At 42.0% G+C, this 21,502-nt stretch overlaps 1 protein-coding gene across 1 annotated transcript; it reads left to right on the plus strand.

The window, feature by feature from the left end:
* Window positions 1–1,673: 1,673 nt before the first annotated feature.
* On the plus strand, window positions 1,674–16,329 carry LOC115577524 (NACHT, LRR and PYD domains-containing protein 4E-like; the record flags this gene model as incomplete). Its single annotated transcript, XM_030410421.1, has 7 exons — window positions 1,674–1,748; window positions 1,888–2,116; window positions 2,275–4,051; window positions 4,146–4,319; window positions 4,933–5,106; window positions 15,612–15,658; window positions 15,785–16,329. Coding segments are annotated over 7 exons (3,021 nt in total), but the record flags the coding sequence as incomplete, so codon positions are not given.
* Window positions 16,330–21,502: the final 5,173 nt, after the last annotated feature.

Here is a 21,502-nt window from a genome sequence, read left to right on the forward strand (position 1 = left end):
CACACTAGCAAAGTGTTGGTTGTCTATCAACAATAACAATAATAATAATAATAATAATAAAACATCAGTGTCTTCATTTTTCATGATGTAATTCTGACATTAAATACATTCAAGTGAAATATTTATGAACAAACTCAGACAACAGTTAATATGTTAATAAATAGAAACTATTAGAGTTTTAAATGATTATTATCAACAGAGGTGGATTGAAACTTAGTACATTCACTCAAATACTGTATTTAGGCTCTGATATTTCTTTTTATGCAACTTTATACTTCTACTACACGACATATTAAATCTAAATATTTGTCTGACAGACTTAATTCATAGTTAGTTTTCAGTTTCTCCCTCCTGTCCTGCCAAGTGAAGACTCTGTGTCGTTTGGTCTTCAAGATGTCAAAAGTTGTGGAGAACACTTGACAGTTTCTTAGAGCCAAACGTTGTTTAGAATAATATTTTCAGCCACAGTTTGTAGAAATTGTCAGCTGACTGTATTTGTCTTTAGTCACTGTTGGTGTGCGTGTGTGTGTGTGTGTGTGTGTGTGTTGCTGTGTAATCTTTGCTTCACGCCTCTTGAATTTTGTCCATTAAACCAGCGATAACATTACTGACACAGACACAACATTACAACATGTAAAATGCTGTTTACTGACATTTACAGCTCAATAAATCAACTTGTGGGCAAAAGATATTATCAGCTGCTGCAGAAACTGTTTGACCAATCAGGAGCTGCGCTGTGTAATTCTGCAGCTCATCTTAGTTTTTAACGTTATCATTTTATTTGTTGAATGTTTCAAACATTTTGTCCTTTCTCTCTTTTTCAAAGGTCACTTTATACTTCTTGTTGTGAAATAATTGTTTTATGTTTAAATGTTCATGGTTGAAATGAATAATAGTCAATTAATGTTCAGTTGATGTGCAGATGAATGATTTGTGTTTCCTCTCCAGATGAAAGTGTGTGTGAGTTGAGCAGCATGAATCAGTGTGAGGACAGAGAGGAGGGAGGCCCTCCCTCTAAAACCACTGGACCTGGACCTGGACCTGAACCTGAGCCCAGCTGTGTGTCCTTCAAGAGTGACCGGTCAAAATATCGTCCCATTGATTTTAAAGGACAACCAGCTCCTGCTGTAAAGAGGTGAGCTGTTAATAACATTAATATGTGACTGATTCATGTTTTAACTGTGGAGAAAGATGTTTTTTGAAACCTGATGTTTATTTTCAGCTGCGTTCTTCTTCACTTAGATGTATCTTCTCACTTTAGAAAGCTGCCCAATAGAACCAGTCTTCAACTCTTCATTTCACTTCATTGAATTAGTTTGGTCCAATATTCTCTGAAGGTTTATTCCTGATGTTTTCCACTATTTTATGGACAGAAGCTTTTGTGTCTGAAGACTAGAAAGTGAATTAACATCTCTGGCGGTCTTCTTCTCTGTCCAACAGGAGACCAGCCTCTACTGGACCTGGACCTGGACCTGAACCAGGACCTGGACCTGGACCTGGACCTGGACCTGAGCCCAGCTGTGTTTCCTTCAAGAGTGACCAGTCAAAGGAGATTATTATTAATTTCAAACAAGAACATTCCTCAGACAGACAGTAAGTTGTTGTCATGTTGCTCAGATTCAAAGTTTTGCAGACACAATGTGACTGATTCTTCATGATTCCTCCACAGAGTCGACCAGGAGAGCTCAGAGGTTCCCAGAGGTCTGTCTGTCCAGCAGCATCAGACACACCTGGACTCCATATTTATGGTCTGTACATGAACAACAACTACTTTTACATCCAGTCTGTTCACAATAATCTCCATGCTGCACTTTACAGACCAGTGGTGAATCTGTCCAACATGGAACTGATGTTAAATGTTGTCAATCACATAATATTCTGTTTCAGCTGCTGGAGGAGAACATTGTGACTTTTGTGAGGAACGAGCTGAAGAAGGTCCAGAAAGTTCTGAGTTCAGATTGCTCTGAATACTTACACAGTCAAAGTGATGATGAGGAGGTGTTAGATGGTGAGGATGAAGAGCAGAGGAGGAGCAGCAGAGAGGCATTTCTGAAGATCACACTTCACTTCCTGAGGAGAATGAAGCAGGAGGAGCTGGCTGACTGTCTGCAGAGCAGTAAGAGGATTTCTTTAAAGATTTAACATGATGGATCAATGAGAAAATTTTTCTCAACAGATGGAGGACAAACATGGAAAATGTGTTTATATGTGCTACTTAAGGGGAAGGAAATTGTCATATTTCCTATAAATAACTTTTTTGTTGTGTTTACTTAGGAAGTTATTCTGGAATTTGTCAACGTAAACTTAAATCTGACCTTCAGAGGAAGTTCCAGTGTGTGTTTGAGGGGATCGCTAAAGCAGGAAACCCAACCCTTCTAAATCAGATCTACACAGAGCTGTACATCACAGAGGGAGGGACTGCAGAGGTCAATGATGAACATGAGGTCAGACAGATTGAAACAGCATCCAGGAAACCACACAGACCAGAAACAACAGTCAGACAAGAAGACATCTTTAAACCCTCACCTGGAAGAGATGAACCAATCAGAACAGTGATGACAAAGGGAGTGGCTGGCATCGGGAAAACAGTCTTAACACAGAAGTTCACTCTGGACTGGGCTGAAGACAAAGACAACCAGGACATACAGTTCACATTTCCATTCACTTTCAGAGAGCTGAATGTGCTGAAAGAGAAAAAGTTCAGCTTGGTGGAACTTGTTCATCACTTCTTCACTGAAACCAAAGAAATCTGCAGGTTTGAAGAGTTCCAGGTTGTGTTCATCTTTGACGGTCTGGATGAGTGTCGACTTCCTCTGGACTTCCACAACACTGAGATCCTGACTGATGTTAGAGAGTCCACCTCAGTGGATGTGCTGCTGACAAACCTCATCAGGGGGAAACTGCTTCCCTCTGCTCTCCTCTGGATAACCACACGACCTGCAGCAGCCAATCAGATCCCTCCTGGGTGTGTTGACATGGTGACAGAGGTCAGAGGGTTCACTGACCCACAGAAGGAGGAGTACTTCAGGAAGAGATTCAGAGATGAGGAGCAGGCCAGCAGAATCATCTCCCACGTCAAGACATCACGAAGCCTCCACATCATGTGCCACATCCCAGTCTTCTGCTGGATCACTGCTACAGTTCTGGAGGATGTGTTGAAGACCAGAGAGGGAGGAGAGCTGCCCAAGACCCTGACTGAGATGTACATCCACTTCCTGGTGGTCCAGTCCAAAGTGAAGAACATCAAGTTTGATGGAGGAGCTGAGACAGATCCACACTGGACTCCAAAGAGCAGGAAGATGATTGAGTCTCTGGGAAAACTGGCTTTTGATCAGCTGCAGAAAGGAAACCTGATCTTCTATGAATCAGACCTGACAGAGTGTGGCATCGATATCAGAGCAGCCTCAGTGTACTCAGGAGTGTTCACACAGATCTTTAAAGAGGAGAGAGGACTGTACCAGGACAAGGTGTTCTGCTTCGTCCATCTGAGTGTTCAGGAGTTTCTGGCTGCTCTTCATGTCCATCTGACGTTCATCAAATCTGGAGTCAATCTGCTGGCACAGGAACAAACAACATACCGTCAATCTGCAGAGACACATTTCTACCAGAGTGCTGTGGACAAGGCCTTACAGAGTTCAAATGGACATCTGGACTTGTTCCTTCGCTTCCTCCTGGGTCTTTCACTGCAGACCAATCAGTCTCTCCTACGAGGTCTGCTGACACAGACAGGAAGTATCTCACAGACAAATCAGGAAACAGTCGGTTACATCAAGAAAAAGTTTGAAGAGACTCTGTCTCCTGAGAGAAGCATCAATCTGTTCCACTGCCTGAATGAACTGAACGATCGTTCTCTAGTGGAGGAGATCCAACAGTACCTGAGTTCAGGACATCTCTCCACAGATAAACTGTCTCCTGCTCAGTGGTCAGCTCTGGTCTTCATCTTACTGTCATCAGAAAAAGATCTGGACGTGTTTGACCTGAAGAAATACTCTGCTTCAGAGGAGGCTCTTCTGAGGCTGCTGCCAGTGGTCAAAGCCTCCAATAAAGTTCTGTAAGTGTTGAAGTTTCTTCAGAATGCAGTAAATGTGCTGTTATTGACCCAAATAGAAATAATTGTCTTGTTCTGCTCATTGTTCTTTATCCAGACTAAGTGACTGTAACCTCTCAGAGAGAAGCTGTGAAGCTTTGTCATCGGTTCTCAGCTCCCAGTCCTCTAGTCTGAGAGAGCTGGACCTGACTAACAACAACCTGCAGGATTCAGGATTTAAGCATTTGTCTGTTGGACTGGAGAGTCCACAATGTAGACTTGAAACTCTAAGGTCAGGTAGTTCACAGTTTGTCTCAAATTATGTTTGTATTTCTTTAATGTTTGAATTCAATTCTCTCTCTCATCTCAGAACTATTTTGTTTTGAAACCATACTACTTATTATTGTTTTATGTCTGTTTAATCCAGGTTTGTAAATGCTGTATCACATAATGTCTTTTTTCACTGTTCACGCTCCAGGCTGACTGTCTGTCACCTCTCAGAGAGAAGCTGTGAAGCTCTGTCCTCAGTTCTCAGCTCCCAGTCATCTAGTCTGAGAGAGCTGGACCTGAGTAACAACAACCTGAAGGATTCAGGAGTGAAGCATCTGTCTGTTGGCCTGGAGAGTCCACAATGTAGACTTGAAACTCTCAGGTCAGATAGTTCATAGTTGGTCTCAAATTATTTTTGTATTTCTTTAATGTTTGAATTCAATTCTCTCTCTCATATCAGAACTCTTATGTTTTGAAACCATGCTACTTATTATTGTTTCATGTCTGTTTAATCCAGATATAGTCTTGATTTTTCATATCCCCGACATATCAGAGCAAAACAGAAAGTAAGTTCACATGTGCTACAATGATATTATTAATAATGTTAATGTCTTCTTTTACTGTTCATGCTTCAGGCTGAGTGACTGTTACCTCTCAGAGAGAAGCTGTGGAGCTCTGTCCTCAGTTCTCAGCTCCCAGTCCTCTAGTGTGAGAGAACTGGACCTGAGTAACAACAACCTGCAGGATTCAGGAGTGAAGTTACTTTCTGCTGAACTGAAGAGTCCACACTGTGTCCTTGAAACTATCAGGTCAGGATTCATTATTTTATTTCATTATTTTATGTAACTTTACAATTGGAGCAGGTATTGATCATACTCCTTATATAATTCAATTGATTTAAGAGACCCGACATTTCCCCCATGAACAAGCAGTCAACACAGTGTTGAGAAAATACTGCCTTTTAACAGACAGAAACCTTGAGCAGAACCAGACTAAGTGGTTGGCCGCCATCTGACTCAACTGGATGGGTTGGGGGAGAGAGACCGAAGCCCCACTACACTGCCTCTTCAAAGCAGGAATCTTGTGTCAATATTCCACCTCACTGTAGGTGTGAAAGTAACAAAGGTGGAATGGGGGAACAGTTCCTTCCGCCTCTTATAATTATGTGATAAACGTTAAACACAGGTGTTCACTGAATTATCAGAACTCTCAGCTGATCTGTGATGTGTGTTGTTTTGTGTGTCTGCAGGCTGTCAGGCTGTCTGATCACAGAGGAAGGCTGTACTTCTCTGGTCTCAGCTCTGGACTCCAACCCCTCCCATCTGAGAGAGCTGGACCTGAGCTACAATCATCCAGGAGATTCAGGAGTGAAGCAGCTATCTGCTCACCTGGAGGATCCAGGATGGAGACTGGACACTCTCAGGTATGAAGAGTCCTGCTGCAGCCACAGACAGTCAGTAGCCCCATTCACAGTGCTGCACCTCCGCCTTTGTGAGAATTTTTCGGAGGCGGTGAGGGGTGAAATTTCGCTCCGGTGCTGATCAGCGCGTGGCGGTCCTTAGGACTGGGCGATAAACCGAAAATTTACCGATACCGAAATGTACAACAATAACCGATGTCATTTTGGCCATGATTGTATATTCGGTGTCATAGGCATAACATCCACTAGGGACAGGGGACATGTTAGGTCCACTTGATTAATCTACCCCGGCGTATACCAATGTGTTTATTTTACATTAATTTGATGGCAAACTCCGCCCGCTGATGCAACACCAGCTATGCCAGGTTAGTAATCAAGTGAATCCACTCTCGCTGAGAGTCGCGGACAGTTTGCGTAATGATGCTGCGTTCAAAGGCTGCAACAGGCCACTGTCTTCGGCTGGGCCGGTCTATTGATCAAACATTTGTGTTTTGTTTTTTATTCACTCCAAATAATGACTGTATTTCCAGCTAGAAAACTCGCATCTCTCTCCTCCCTCCATTGTTGTTTGCATTTGTGTCACTGCGTGGTCTGACACGTGAGTGTCCTCATGCTGGAAAACGTGACTTCTCGCGTACGTGACGTCACTCCCCGTGATGCAAGAAGAAAGCAAAAATATATATTTTTTTTTCTAAGGAAAATGACAAAACTAGTAACGCGTTACCGGCATCACTGATTGTGTAGCTTAAGTGCAACATGGAGCATGAAGATGTAAAGAAAAAAATAAAAACAGTAGAATTAACTTTGAGCAAGTTTGGAGGAAAGTTGGAGGTGTGTTCCCATTTTAAACAAGTCGTGGACCGTGATGATAACATTTGTCAGCTTTGTCGAGTGCATTAAATGCGGCACTTTTGTTGCATTATTCATTAAGATTTCTGTAGTTCAAACAACTCGCAATTGTAGTCGAGAACGTCAGTTATAACAGCCCACGTATTAAACTGTTGTCGGGTTTAAATCGGGCTCATAATTACATTCAGTGTGTCGGGCCGGGCTCGGGTCGGGCTTGATTCTAAGCTCTACTTGGGTCCAGCTGTGACTTTAATGAGGTTCACCCAGTGTGAGCAGCAGGAGGATGGTTAGCTCACCTTCCAGAGCTGCACTGAATCACTGGAAACTGATTTAGGGACTGTCATCAAATTACTTAGCATAAATATATTAATACAAAATAATTGCAGTTCTTTCAATATCTTCCATGTCATGGGGCCCAGTGACTCCAGCAGCAGATTGTATTAGTAAACTGGACGAATGAGACACAGCTATGTTTATTGTACTTTAGTGCTTCCTCTATTTTATATGAATATTAATATGCAGAAATCTTGATTTTTTCTTTTCTCAAAAGCTTCCATGTCATGTGACCCACTGACTTCTGAGACAGTCTGTGTCTATCAAAGATATATAACAATAAAGACAATAATGGTAAAAACAGTTCTCTAATCAGTTGTTCTTAACTACTAAATAAATATAAATCTTAACCACAATGTGGGGGGGGGGTTACTTATTGTTCATTTGTCGTTATCGAGGCAATATATCGTGATATTGATTTGAGGCCATATCGCCCAGCCCTAGCGGTCCTTCACTCAACTAACTCAGGTCATTCATTCAACTAAATAAAGAGAAATGCCCACAAAGCAACGTTACAGGACCAAACAAAAGTAACGTAGTAACTAACTGTCTTTGGCAGCTTACATGAGGAAAAAAATACTGCAGTTATCCTCCTGTTTGTCTTCTCGTTCGTCGTCTCTGCGGCAGTCAGCCCTCCAGACCGAGACTCAAGTGAACTTTCCCCCAGAAAACAGCCAACATCCCTGCTAGTGACAGAGTCTGGCAGCGTTGAGTTGACTGATGGTAATTACCTAATTATTTACTTTAGAGCGGAAAACTTAACTTTGTCACTTTCAAGGAAGTTTGATGGGTCATGATCTCAATCACTACACATTATAACAGCACCCATATGATTACAAGCTATCCGTGGGTTTAGATTGACAGAAGAACATTGTGGAAACACCTTGAAAACACACAGACGTCATTGTTACGGCCAGGGCCTAGGGGAAACCCTGGCGCAACAAGAAATTGAGACTCCCCTCTTCCTGTTCCCCAAACACCACCAGCAGCGAACGTTTTAACAAAGTTTTATTCAAAACAAACACATTCTCAACAAGCATGCATGCTGGCAGTCTGGGTCAATGGAGGAGAGTCCACAGGAACTGGGCAGAGCCTGCCTTTAAACTCTTATTGTCAGGCAGGAACCAATCAGCTCCCAGGGCAACCTGCAACCACTCAAACACACCTGCACCCAATCACACACAGACTCTCACTCAGGTAAAAAGAGGGTTATTAAAAGACAGAAACATTTGACCTCTAGGGTCGTAACACCTCCCCCCTTAAAAGTGAACATTTCTCCCCTAAAGAAATGTTCAAGTTAATGTAGTCAGGTTTTGAGCAATCATAAGTCTGTTCCCCCTTAAAACCAATCTACATAAAAACACTTCTGCACAGGACCAAAATCAAGTCTGTGGGTACCACCCCCACAAACAAAATGGCCACCACCATGAGGAGAGAACACAAAAAGCAAATGCACCAACTGTGGTAACAGACAGTGGCGCCGCCAGGATTCAATTTCAAAGTACGCACAGAAACGGCAAATACAACAAATGGAAAAATACTTTAAGACAAAATCTAATGCTTTCGGTATCAGTAAAATAACAGATTGCAGCGCCCACATAATCTGTGAGACTGTGGTTATTCTGACACGAGTTAAATAGCTGCTGTGTGGAAAACCACGCTGTGGTCCGTAATCGCGGTGCAGACGAGTGAGTTTGGAGCTGACCAGAGGAGAAAAGAAAAGAGAACGATATGAAGCCGCCATGATACGACGACGTCGCCCCCGCTGATGAGGAACTATGAAGAACTCAGCTGTGATGGAAAAGCACCTAAACTGAGTGGAGTAGAGCTGAGCTGTATTGTGTAGTAGAGAAGGGGCAACACACGCTATGCGCAACTGCGCACACACGCGCGATCGTCCTCTGAGATGCGGCTGCGTCTCTCCAGGTCACTGTGTGAGAGAAAGAAAGCTCTGACTTGCTTGTGCAGACGTTGTTTGGTGTCACCCGCTGATTTGCATAATTTAAATATCTAGCCCACCGAACCTTCCAATCCGTCCCGGTTCAGCACCCTGGACAGTGCACTGCAGACCTGCTGCATTTGTTTTCATCCAAACTTTGCAAACGTAGTCGGGATTTGTAGAAGTGGCGTAAGTATCGGCGGTGCAACCGGTGCAGCTGCACTGGGGCCCAGACGCCGTCAGGTCCCATGAAGGAAGAAAGAAAGAAAAAAAAAAATAGCTGTCCAGAATTGCCACAGGCCCTGTTTTTGTGAATGAAATATCTGGGGGCGGGTCGGTAAGGTAACGCTGAGTGGCCTTGATGCCTGTCAGTCATGATGAGTCGCGTCTCGTCACCTCTCTGCTGTGTCTGCAGCTGAGCACTGTGATGTGTCTCTCTCCCCGGCCGGGAGAGTTATCATACCGTAAAATACCAAATAATAGTCAGGGCGTTTATTTGTTTCAATCACTGAACAGACCAGGCGTTTATTTGGGGACCAGGCGGCAGTTTGGGACAGGCGTTTAATTCCTCCCTCTCAAAAATCCGGGATGAAAATGTCACAAACTTCTCCAGCTTCTCGGTGAAATCTCTGGCATCCTGCTGGGCAACAGTTGTCTTCTGCAGGTGAAGTTGTTGCGGTGGAGGAAATGATTCAGCCAACCAGCACTCGCTGCAAACTCCTCATCTCTGCTGTCACTCACGGTGGCGGACATTTGTTTCTCCATCGCCCTGATCATCATTCGGGACACTCTCTCGTGGCGTGCCCGTTTGCTGATAACCCATCCCCGCATGTTTATCTCAGGATCCTCGCTAGCCTTCTTCCTCCCTCCAGCAGGCAGCCTGGCCCTGTTGCTGTCCTCCTCGGACAGACGCTGAAGCTCCGTTTGATTTTTCGCCGATCTCTCACGGGTCGACAGAGAAACATCTAGGAGCAGCAGAATAAATAAATAAATAGATAAAATAAAAAACGGCCGTCCATCGGCCCATTATTGATCCCGGTACAGCCAGTCCAGCCCTGCATTAGCAGTTCTCTAGAGTGGCTGTGCGTGAGTCCAAGCCCGCGCCTGTGTTTAGGGGCACAAAAAAAATATTTGCACCGGGGCCTATCACCATGATGTTACGCTACTGAGAAGACATATGCATGGTGCTCACTAGCCTCTGTTGTTCCTATAAATAAATGCATCTCTGTGCAGAGAGGGATACACAATGAAAAAGTGATTCCAAGTCCCCGCTTTCCCGCTAAGCAGAGGGAGGGAGAAATTACACTGAATACTAATTGCTTTAATTTTTAATTATTTTTTTTTTTCACCTTCAAAAAAAGTACGCACAGTGCGTACAGGATTCCGGCTGGCGGCGCCACTGGTAACAGACACACACCAAAAACCGCAACAGGTGCCCAACACAGTGGAGTGCAACAGCCACCACTCAAAAGGCATCACTGTATAGTCAACACTACACACAAATGTTGCCAGCCTACACCTAAGCTGCAACCACAAGTGACCCAACAAAAGTGAACTGCCACTACCACACCCAAAATGGACACCATTTGATCTCCAACCACACGTTACTGTAAAAGGAGGGTAACAAAAAGAGACAAGAGTGACCGGACAAACTGGGAAGACATACCCACCACTCAAGATCCACTGATCTGGGGAGTGACGCCATCCCAATCACACTAATTAATACACTAAAGCAGCAACACCTACATGACCAAACCAAAAGTGGACTGCAACAACCACACACAAAAGGCATCACTCTGTAGTCACCACTACACAAATGTTGCAAGCTTACTCTTAAGCTGCGACCACAAGTGATCCAACAAAAGCGGAGTCCAGTTCCACAACCAAAAGGTCGCAAAAAGTTACTGCACACAAGTATTAATTAGGGCCACAATTCACAACGTGACCAACACAAAAGCAGCCATCTCACACAAAACTACGTTGCTGTGCAAAGTATAAACGAAGGGAAACAAACTGCAGAGACACCCCAACTTTACCTGCCTATAAAACGTCGCTAACTCACCTAGCTAGTCTTCAGTGGCTTGCCGAGCTCGAGGCGTCTTTAAACGCTGAACTCAGTGAATCACCGAAGACCAGGAATCTAGTCAACTGCGAATCACTGAAGCGTACCCCCACCCAGGATTACCACCAAAAATAAGAAAGGCAAAATAACAAACATGGCAAATCCGTGAAAATGCCCAGCAGCTTTCTGGTTAGGGTGCTCAGTCAGAAACACAACATGCAGCAATAACAACTTAACAAAAAAGATGACCACTACACTTAACTAAAGGCCACTTACACAAACAAACTAAACCAAACCAAGTCTACCTCACCTCATGGACATTCAGATCCCGGACGAGCCCCCAGTTGTTACGGCCAGGGCCTAGGGGAAACCCTGGCGCAACAAGAAATTGAGACTCCCCTCTTCCTGTTCCCCAAACACCACCAGCAGCGAACGTTTTAACAAAGTTTTATTCAAAACAAACACATTCTCAACAAGCATGCATGCTGGCAGTCTGGGTCAATGGAGGAGAGTCCACAGGAACTGGGCAGAGCCTGCCTTTAAACTCTTATTGTCAGGCAGGAACCAATCAGCTCCCAGGGCAACCTGCAACCACTCAAACACACCTGCACCCAATCACACACACACTCTCACTCAGGTAAAAAGAGGGTTATTAAAAGACAGAAACATTTGACCTCTAGGGTCGTAACAGTCATCATGATGTGTTGCGTCACGCCTTTTTAGAAGCCGCAGCGTCAACTTTCTGTGTGAATTACACGTCAGTTCGTCTTTAAGGTGGAGCTGCTTTACTCTCTGTGAACAACCAACAGCAGAGAGTTGGTGAACCGCTGCTGTGGCGTTAATGCGTCTTCTCTGAGTGAAAGGGGCTAGTGTGAGACTCTGTATCTCGATTGTAGATGGTTCAGTGTCGGAAAGTCTGCTTCGTTTACTCCACCTCCAGTTGTTCAGTTCAGTTCAGGAGAAAAGGCAGCATAGCTTGAAGCCAAGAGTTTTGATTGAAGAGAGGAAGATAATGAAAATAAATAGGGTTATCAAAATATTCACATTAAATCTACTTTCCACAACATCACTGCTGTGTTGTGATATTAGTAATAACAATAGACCCTCTGTGTCAGATGTCGGATTAGAAAATACTGAACCTCAAATTCATAAGATTTCTATGACACATAACTTATTTTAATCACTTAACGAATAGAATCTGTAATCAGTGTTTTAGCCAAAGTGCTTGACTTTGAACTTAAAGTGGTTCTGACATGGATCTGTATCAACACTGGAGTAATTATATTCTAGATCATCACTGACAAAACGATTTACAGACTGTAACAACTGTCTGTGGCATCAGTTTAAAGTGAACAGAAGATATAAAACAGTCCAATAACAACAATGACACGAGTTGGAACATTCCCTGTCACATTACCATAACAGCAGCAGTGCATAGATGAATTTAAGATGGGCTCAGTGGTGCCGTCTTGGCTCCTGTCATGAGGAAACTGCTGCTCCAGCTGAGTTTGGGCTGTTTTGGGTAGTTATCATTATAACAGCCTGCAGGGGCAGGAAAGTTACAGGGTTTTGCACTTCTAGCAAAATCAAATGACAAAAGAAAAGAAAACATTCAGTGATCAATCATCTGCTCCATTGATTAACATGCTATGTGACCTGTGCAGAGCTGCAGCTCTCTACAGTAGTTGGTGGACTTCTGGTTTAATGCTGTTGTAATTTACTTCAGCCTGGCTCGTAGCTGCTGACTCAGTTTCACTCTCAGCTGTTCTGGAGTCTGTCAAGGTGCTGCTGGTGGAAATCCAATATTTCACGATGATTTTTTGTTAAAATAAAAGTTTAAAATAACTGCATCATGCAAGACTTTTGTTGTGAATAGTTTATAGGAAGTGTTAAATGCAGGAAGATGCCAAGACAACATTGCATGAGTGGACTTTTAATTTCTCTTCTGTGGCAGCAAACAACACATGGTTTCAGTCACTAACTGAGTCTATCCACACACTTTATGGCCGACTAATAACAGCAGCACTTTACTGTGACTGCAGCAACGTAATAGATCTTATGAACTTGCTGTAAAGCTCAAACTGGACGAGACTTCTGCCTCACAACAATCACTGATCACGTTGGTCATTTCCTCCTGAAGCTAACGTCTGCAGCCATAAATAATAACTGTTACAGCAGCTAATCAGCCGAGATCTGAGGAGGTGCTGTCAACTCTGCTGTCCAACTCTGAGAGAGGTGTCTGCAGCAGAGACAGTAAATGTTGGATCTTAAAGCTGCCATGTGAAAACTAGATTATTGTAGACAAACGTGAAAGACGCTGCAGGATGGATACAGGTTTTGTTTGATGATGGAAAAGATGCAGCTTTTATTTTGCAGACTGCTGTAGTCTGATTATTGTAAGGACTTTCAGAATAAAAGGGGAATGTAAACGATGAACAGTAGCCGTGTGCAGTGATATAGATCATTGAGGATGACGAACACTGAGATGCATCGAGAATCGTTGACAGCTGAATTGTAATGGAATCGTGAGGCCGCTGAAGATTCACACCTCTAAAATGTTTGTTACATGAAGAATGCAGTAAACTAAATAATGACTGAAGTTTGTTTTCTAAAGTGCACATAGCACTCCTTCATCCTCCACCATTGATAGTGGCCTCATGTGTGTTAGCAGCATACTGAGGATACCATCAGTCAGAACAGCTGCTGGCTGTGGTGTCATGGGGCGTCCTTCCTCACAATGTAGTCACCATGTTGACTCGTTTCTTTGTCAAGTGACAGACACAATATTATATAATATCAGTTTGCATAGTAGCACAATTCACATGAAGCTCAGTGAACTCAGTACACACCTTGTTGTTTTAGTTCATATCTGCTGATGTAAAGAGCAAATACAGATCAGGCCTGTACAATAAAACACAACAACAACAGAGCAGCACTTCCTCACAACATGTGAAAAGTAGAAACATATCAGAGAAACACATGTTAAACATGTAATAGATTACATGTTAAACATGTAATAGATTACAAAGGGTTTGTTGAGCCAGTAGATGCAGAAACATGAACAGTCCTACTAGGGGAGAACCCAAAGAGCTGTGATCCAGCAGCAGTCTATGTTCTGCTGCCACAAACTGAGGGACAGTGAGTGACAGTCAGCTGACAGTTGTTCATCTTATATGTGATGACACTTATTATTTAGTGTTGTGCTGTTATTGTCAGCTTTGGTTACACTTATATCTATGTTGTGTTTTCATCTACTGCACTAGTCTTTACACTACAATGTTCTTCTTCTTTTCTTGCTTTGGCCACATGTTTGTGTTATATAGTGCCAATAAAGAATTTGGATTTGAATTTAGAAAATGAAATAAAAAGATAAATGTACACTGTGAATGCAGCCTGAGCCATGCACTGAGAATAAAAAGGACATGTAATATATATTTTAACAGAACAGATGTGCTCAAGTTTCTATATGAAGAAATAAAGACTTCACTTCAGACGATCTCTTACGACATGAAATACTATGAAACCTTCTCTGATGTACTCCAGTGTCTCTGAGCATACTTCAGCTAATCACCCACCAGGGGGCGACACTGATCCATCACAGACCTGAGAGCACAGACGGAAGCTGTTTCTGTCTTTAACGTTGATTTATTACATTGAAACCTGTAATGTATCCAGGTCCAAAAGTTCATCCTGTCCAAACTTTTGTTGTTGCAACCCCTAAAAACTTCTACTATTGAATTCAAATTGAACACTGAACTTCTTTGAGTCCTCAGCAACAAACCTGCCAAGTATAAAGTAGATTGGATGAACAGTTCTGGAGACATGTGAACCACAGACAGACAGAAAGAAAGACAGATTCCTGGCTTCATAGTCAGATGTTCCTCTGGTCACATCTGGACACATCATGTTCACCACAGCAGATTTCAGACTGAGAGACATTTCTGTCATTGTTTCTGCTTTTAATGGCATCAAACATGACATGAAGTTCTCCTCACAGTAACTATTACTGCTGTAATATACATCAGATATCAATCCAGCACCAAACTATAGTAACATGAACATGTCAACACATGAAACCATGAAACTGTTTCTATCACAAACAGGTTCAGTGACACTTGTGAGGTTCTGGAGGGAAACAGTCTGGGAGTCTCTGTCACTTGGTTCTGTGGCAGAGGTCGGGAACCAACGTCCAATGTTTTCTGATTGATTTATTACGTATAAATTGTATTTGTTTCTTTGCTCAGTAAAACAAAGCAGCAGAAACACAGCAAGAACAAAAAGCAGACTGTGCAGCTGAGATTCAGAAAAGCCCTCCAAGCTTCAAACAGGAATCGGACCTCAAAAGTTCTGATGTCCAAATACAAAAGTCCTATAATATAGAAACATGGTCACAAGTTGACATTGGATCAAACAGCAAGCGTAAGGTCGCCCACAGGAAACAGCAACAACATCCAATAAAATAAAGATGAAGTGATAAATCCAACAGGAGGTTTGTGTGTGTTCTCAGATGTTGTGGTCCTCTTTCACACACACCAACATCCTGTGGCTCACTCTCAGTGTGTGAGGAGAGTGGCAGAGGTGAAGAGGTTCAGGGAGAACAGGGAGAAGCAGCCTGATGGACAGATTGTGTTTCTGTGTATGAGAGTCATGTCATGTCCATGTTTGCATGCTGAAAGAGGATGTGCTGCTCTGACCCCCCTTCTCCTTTCAGGGTGGAGCCTGCTGGAGTCCGATGGTTGACACCAGGTCTGAGGAAGTGTGAGTGTCTTTTTACTTTCATTCATGAAAACACTGTGACATCACTCATTCACATCTGTGATGTCATCATCACACTGATGACACATTAATAACTGCAGCTGTGTTGTGTCTTTTTCTCTCCATCAGATTCCTGTGAGCTCACAGTCGACACAAACACAGTCGACAGAAAGATCAAACTGTCTGACAACAACAGGAAGATGACACATGTGGAGGAGGTTCAGTCATATCCTGATCATCCAGAGAGGTTTAAGTCCATGTGGCCTCAGTTGCTGTGTAGAACTGGTCTGACTGGTCGCTGTTACTGGGAGGTCAAGTGGAGAGGAAGAGTTTCTATATCAGTGAGTTACAGAAGAATCAGAAGGAAAGGAGACAGTAAAGACTGTGTGTTTGGATGGAATGATCAGTCCTGGAGTCTGTGGTGCTTTGATGGTGGTCGTTACTCTGTCAGGCACAATAACAGAGGAACAGACATCTCCTCCTCCTCCTCCTCCTCCTCCTCCTCCTCCTCCTCCCCTGGTAGAGTAGCAGTGTATGTGGACTGTCCTGCTGGCACTCTGTCCTTCTACAGAGTCTCCTCTGACTCACTGATCCACCTCCACACCTTCAACACCACATTCACTGAACCTCTTTATCCTGGATTTGGACTCTTGTGGTCCAGTTCTGGTTCCTCCTCATTGCGTCTGTGTGGTGTTTAGTGTGCAGAGTCTCCTCCTGTCACAGAAACATTGTCAGTGCTGAACAGTTGAGTCTGTACAGGATCACAGTCACATCAATCTTTCAGCTTCTTGTCATAAATTCATCAGTCAACTTTGTACAAAATGATTCAAACTGATTGAAAAGATTCTTCATTTACATTTTAAACTTCTTCCATTAAATTGTGTAAATTGCGTTGACTTGTACTTTCTGTCATGTGTTGTTTTGAATTCTGGCTCTTGTTCCAATAAAATCCAGAACTATTAGTGAAATGTAAGAAACAGAAAACATTGACTCGTCTGCAGCTTTAATTGTAAAGAATCATTGTGAACAAAGTTGTGAATGGACAGTAAAATCTGATCAAATGTACTCGACACTCCACCTGAAACACTCTGACTTGTGTCAGTTCATTTCTGTCTGATTATTATATGAGAAGAAAACACATTTTAATAACAATCATTGTGTTTCTCTCAGTGTTTTGTGGCTGTTGAAGTCCGGCTGTATTTTCAGGACGTTTGTTGGATTTGAATCTGGTCCGTCAAACTAAACAGCTGTGAGAAAAGTCTTTCTCTGTCTGACCCGGTGGCTCCACTTGTTACAGACCAGTTTTAAAGTCCAACAGCAGGCGACGGACCGAAGAGCCGGAGACCAAATAGTCCACACAGAACCGACAAGTCAAGTCAAGTCAAATTTATTTATATAGCACATTTCATACGGCAAGCATAAACTCAGTGTGCTTCAAGAAATTGAAACAAAGATACATTGTGGAACATAAAATAGCATATAGGATAAAAAAAATAAAATAAAAACATTACATGCATAAATAAAAACATTTAGGACATTATACAATCACACAAGAATGTATTATTATCATCATTTAAAAAGGGAGATAATGATAATAATAATAAAAATTCTTAAAGCAAACAAACAGAAATAAAACACACTCTTTAAACTTAACTAAAAGCTCGCGAAAAAAGATATGTTTTTAGTTTACTTTTAAAAGACCATAAAACATTTAATTCGGCGCAAAAACATTTTGGGAAAATGGAGAAAAAAGCAAAGGTACACGACTGTGTACATAACTATCTTAAGAGTAAAGGAACTACTCATCCCATAAACCATTGCGAATGTAACGGCAACGTCTCTGATTGGTGGAGCTTGCTGTTACCATGGAAATGTTTACCGAACCTGCAAATTTCATGTTCAGGTGAACCCTTAATAAACTCTTCTCCTCATCACTAAATGATCGCAGCAGGTCAGAAAGTGAAATCATGGTCGCTCTGTGGTAAACGATCGTAGAGTTCAGTGTTAGCAGTAACTAGCTAACATGAAATTTGTGGGTTTGGTAAACATTTCCATGGTAACAGCGAGCTCCACCAATCAGAGACGTCGCTGTTACACTATAGGATTGTGGGTAGTGTAGTACTTCTCCATGACATAGCGAATAAAACATGTTTTTCTCAAAACAAGATTGATATCATACGGACTTGTGACTTCTACAAGATCATATATCATCGTTTGATAATCTGATAACTCGTGGTGAGTCTACTTTGGATGGTTACGACATTATGGCCAATAATCAAAATCTATATGCAGAATATGAATGGCATTTTCACTTCTGGAACCTCACTGGTGAGCTCTATTCACACAGAAAGCCGGCGCTGCGGCTCCTAAAGAGGCGTGATGGTACACGTCATGTTGATGACGTTGGTGTTCCCCTCTGTTAATCCAAACCCGCGGACAGTTTATAATCATATGGATGCTGTTATAATGTGTAGTGATTGAGATCCTGACCCACCAAACATGGAAAGTGACAGAGTTACGTTTTTTGCGCTAAATTACATAAATACATAATCACCATCAGTAAACAGGACTGTCTGACTCTGACACTCGCGGGGACGGAGGCTGTTTTCTGGGGAAAAGTTCCCTGAAGTCTCGGTCCGGAGTGCTGACGGTCGCGGTGATTAATTTTAGTCACAGACACTCGGTTAGTTAAAGTTTTTTTGCGGGTGACAGACGCTGTTTTTCGAGCAGAAATGTGAGGAAGAGTCAGGAGGACAGACGCTTCTCCACGTGGTATTTGTTTTCCTCATATAAGTTGCCAAAGACAGTTACAGTTGTTTTTTTGTTTTTTTTTTTTATTTAAACAGATAACATTACATGAAAAATGATATTCTCTCATAAAAATAACAGTATATGATGTTTTAAAGTAAATTCACAGACCAAAATGACAATTACCTGTGGTATATATCACATTGCAAAGGTAGATATACAAAATAAAAATAAAAAAATAAAAAAGAACAAAGGAAATGGGTAGTAAATTATAAAACAAATGAAGTAGAACATATAGCCCAGGAATGTGTACTAATTAATACAAGGGATTTAGGAAAGGTTCAATTTTGTTATAAGTGTGTGCAGTTTATTTGTCATGGGGATTATTTATTTGTTTCAGACAGTTTTGTAACAAGGAGAATTCATTCTTAAGAGCAAACCACGAAGGGAGGGATTTGACATACCGACATTTGTGTATATAATATTTTGTAATAATAATGAGATTATTCACTAAGAACTCAGTTTTTTTGTCTTCGAGGATTACTCCGATTTGAATATTTTGAAAGGACCAGAAGTCAGTGTTTCTGGAGGCGGACGATATGAAGTCGTGGAGGGATTTCCACAAATTGTGGACCGTCTCACATTCATAAAACAGGTGCTCTGTTGTTTCCAGATTCGTTTTATATATAACAGTTTTCTACCATGAATTTAAATCTACTTTTCATAAATTCATTTGAATGATAGATGTAGTTTATGGTTTAAAATGAACTTCTTTACACTTTGGGGGAATTGGGAATCTTAAGTATTTTGTTCGAATAGTCGATATTTCAGATTTGTTATAATCTCTGAGGGTGAGTGAGCTTTTTGTTCTGCTTGCATATAAGGTGTTTACCAAGTACTGCCTTAAAAACTTATTGTTACATTTTTCATTTACGAGGTCTAAATCATCTATCTTCACTCTGTGTAAATTTGGAGTTGGTATGTTCCAAATACGTCCTCGCTCCGCGCCTCCAGATTATCCGTTCACACTGGGACGGCTCACCACTAATGCGGCCCTGATACTACCTCCAGAGGCGGATCAGCGCCGGAGCGAAATTTCCCCCCTCTCCGCATCTGAAACTTTCACACAAAGGAGAGTGCGGAGAATTGGCGCAGGATCCCCGCATGCTAACGGCAGTGTGAAAGAGGCTACAGAGAGAGCTGCTAGCTGACTGGGTCCATACGAGAGAGACCGGAAGTGTGACGTCTCAACCTCTGATTGGGCAAACGGCCTCAACTCATTTCAAAGAGCTTTATTGACAAAACAACCATTGACACACAAGCAGTGTGTTGTTAAAATGCAAATGAATTACAAAGCAGGTTATTTTCACTCATTCAGTTCAGGATGGTGAAGTGATGCTGTGAAGTCTGGAGGTTGTGGGTTCAATCCCTGGGTAGTCCAGCTGATTTTAAACCTGATGTCCACAAAAATAAAAAAAGGGTAAACTTATTCAGGCCAACATCTGTTTGTTCGGAATAAAGAGTGGTAGAAATACCCACAATCCTTTGCAGCAGTAAATAACTGCAGTTGAAATAAAACAGCGTGGTGGCAGCATTAATAAAAGACTTCCTGCTGATTTAAAAGATGTCAGTGATTGTGCCGCCTCAGAACACCACTGAACATTTCCCTCATTTGATTCCAGGATGACAAACAGTGAAATCTGTGCAGTGAAATGTAACAGACTGAGATATATACAGACTGAACAGTGTGATATGAGCTCACTGGATACACAACAGCTGTAAAAATGACCAAAAAACAAAACAAAGCAAAACAAAAACACTCTGATAAGAATGTAGAAGAAAATAATTAAATCAAATTACAGAGTACAGTGTAATAAACAGTGAACAACCCCCCACCCAAGCCCCCACTCAGCTCATCATGACCAACACACATATTACTGGTTATTTATGCAATACAAAAGGTACAGCAGTAACAGACACACATTCAATCAGGTAATACCTCTGAATTAGTGAAATAGGAAATAAAGGGTTGCCATTTGTAGAAAAATTTGACTGTACATCCTCTCAATGTGTATTTAATTTTCTCAAGTTTTAAAAAAACATGATGTCTTTGAGCCACCGAGAGATAGAAGGATATTTAGCAGACTTCCAATCAACAATAAGGAACGTCTTGCTAGTAAGGATGTGAAAGCTATAATGTCCTTTTGTGTAGAGTTAAGTGCAAGTGAGGCGTCAGGAATCCAAATATAGCGATCAGAGGACAAGGTTGGAGATTTACCCCAAGAACAGTGGACATGATAGTAAAATAACCCGCCCAGAAACCTTTCAGACCAGGACAAAGAGAAAAAACATGTGGCTAAGGTGACAAGGAGAGCCATCTTCCACTTCCAGATACAGTTTAGACAGTCTAGACTTAGAGAAATGCTCCCTGTACAAGACCTTAAATTGGATAAGTCCAAGACGAGCACAAGAGGAGGTAGATCGTATCCTCTCTATGTTCTGTTCCCAGGACTCTTCCTGTATTTGCATTCCTAGTTCCTCTTCCCATGTACACTTAAGTTTAGCATCTGAGTGATTGCTAAAAGCCAAGATAATATCATACAACTTAGAGATGATTCCTCTGTGATGAGGAGCAAATGATAGCGTGGTTTCCCATCACTGTTCTGGAGGTAAAGAGGGGAAAATTGCGAGTCTGAAAATAGTGAAACAGATGAGTAACAGGGAGGCTGTAGTGAGGTGACAAATTGTCAAAACTATCAAAGACTCCATCTACATACAAATGTTTGAATTGTGTCATACCACACTGAAAAAGTAGAGCACAAAAGTGATGGAGGAAATAAATGGTTGTTATTTAAAGGACCCAAGGAAGATGCAGCTACAAATTTAAACTGCCGTCTAAATTGATACCAGATCTTGAGTGTGTTAAGAACCACTTGATTATCAGTATATAGAGGGTTTTGTAGGTAAAGAGGAATAAAGTAGAGCAGGTATAGAAGATCCCCTACAGGATGATAGCTCCAATTTACACCAAGAGGATTCAGGAGATTTGAACCAGTAGCAAAGTTTATGGATGTGAGCAGCCCAATAGTAAGTTAGAAA

Source organism: Sparus aurata, unplaced genomic scaffold (genome assembly GCF_900880675.1).
Source record: "Sparus aurata unplaced genomic scaffold, fSpaAur1.1, whole genome shotgun sequence".
Lineage (NCBI taxonomy): Eukaryota > Metazoa > Chordata > Actinopteri > Spariformes > Sparidae > Sparus > Sparus aurata.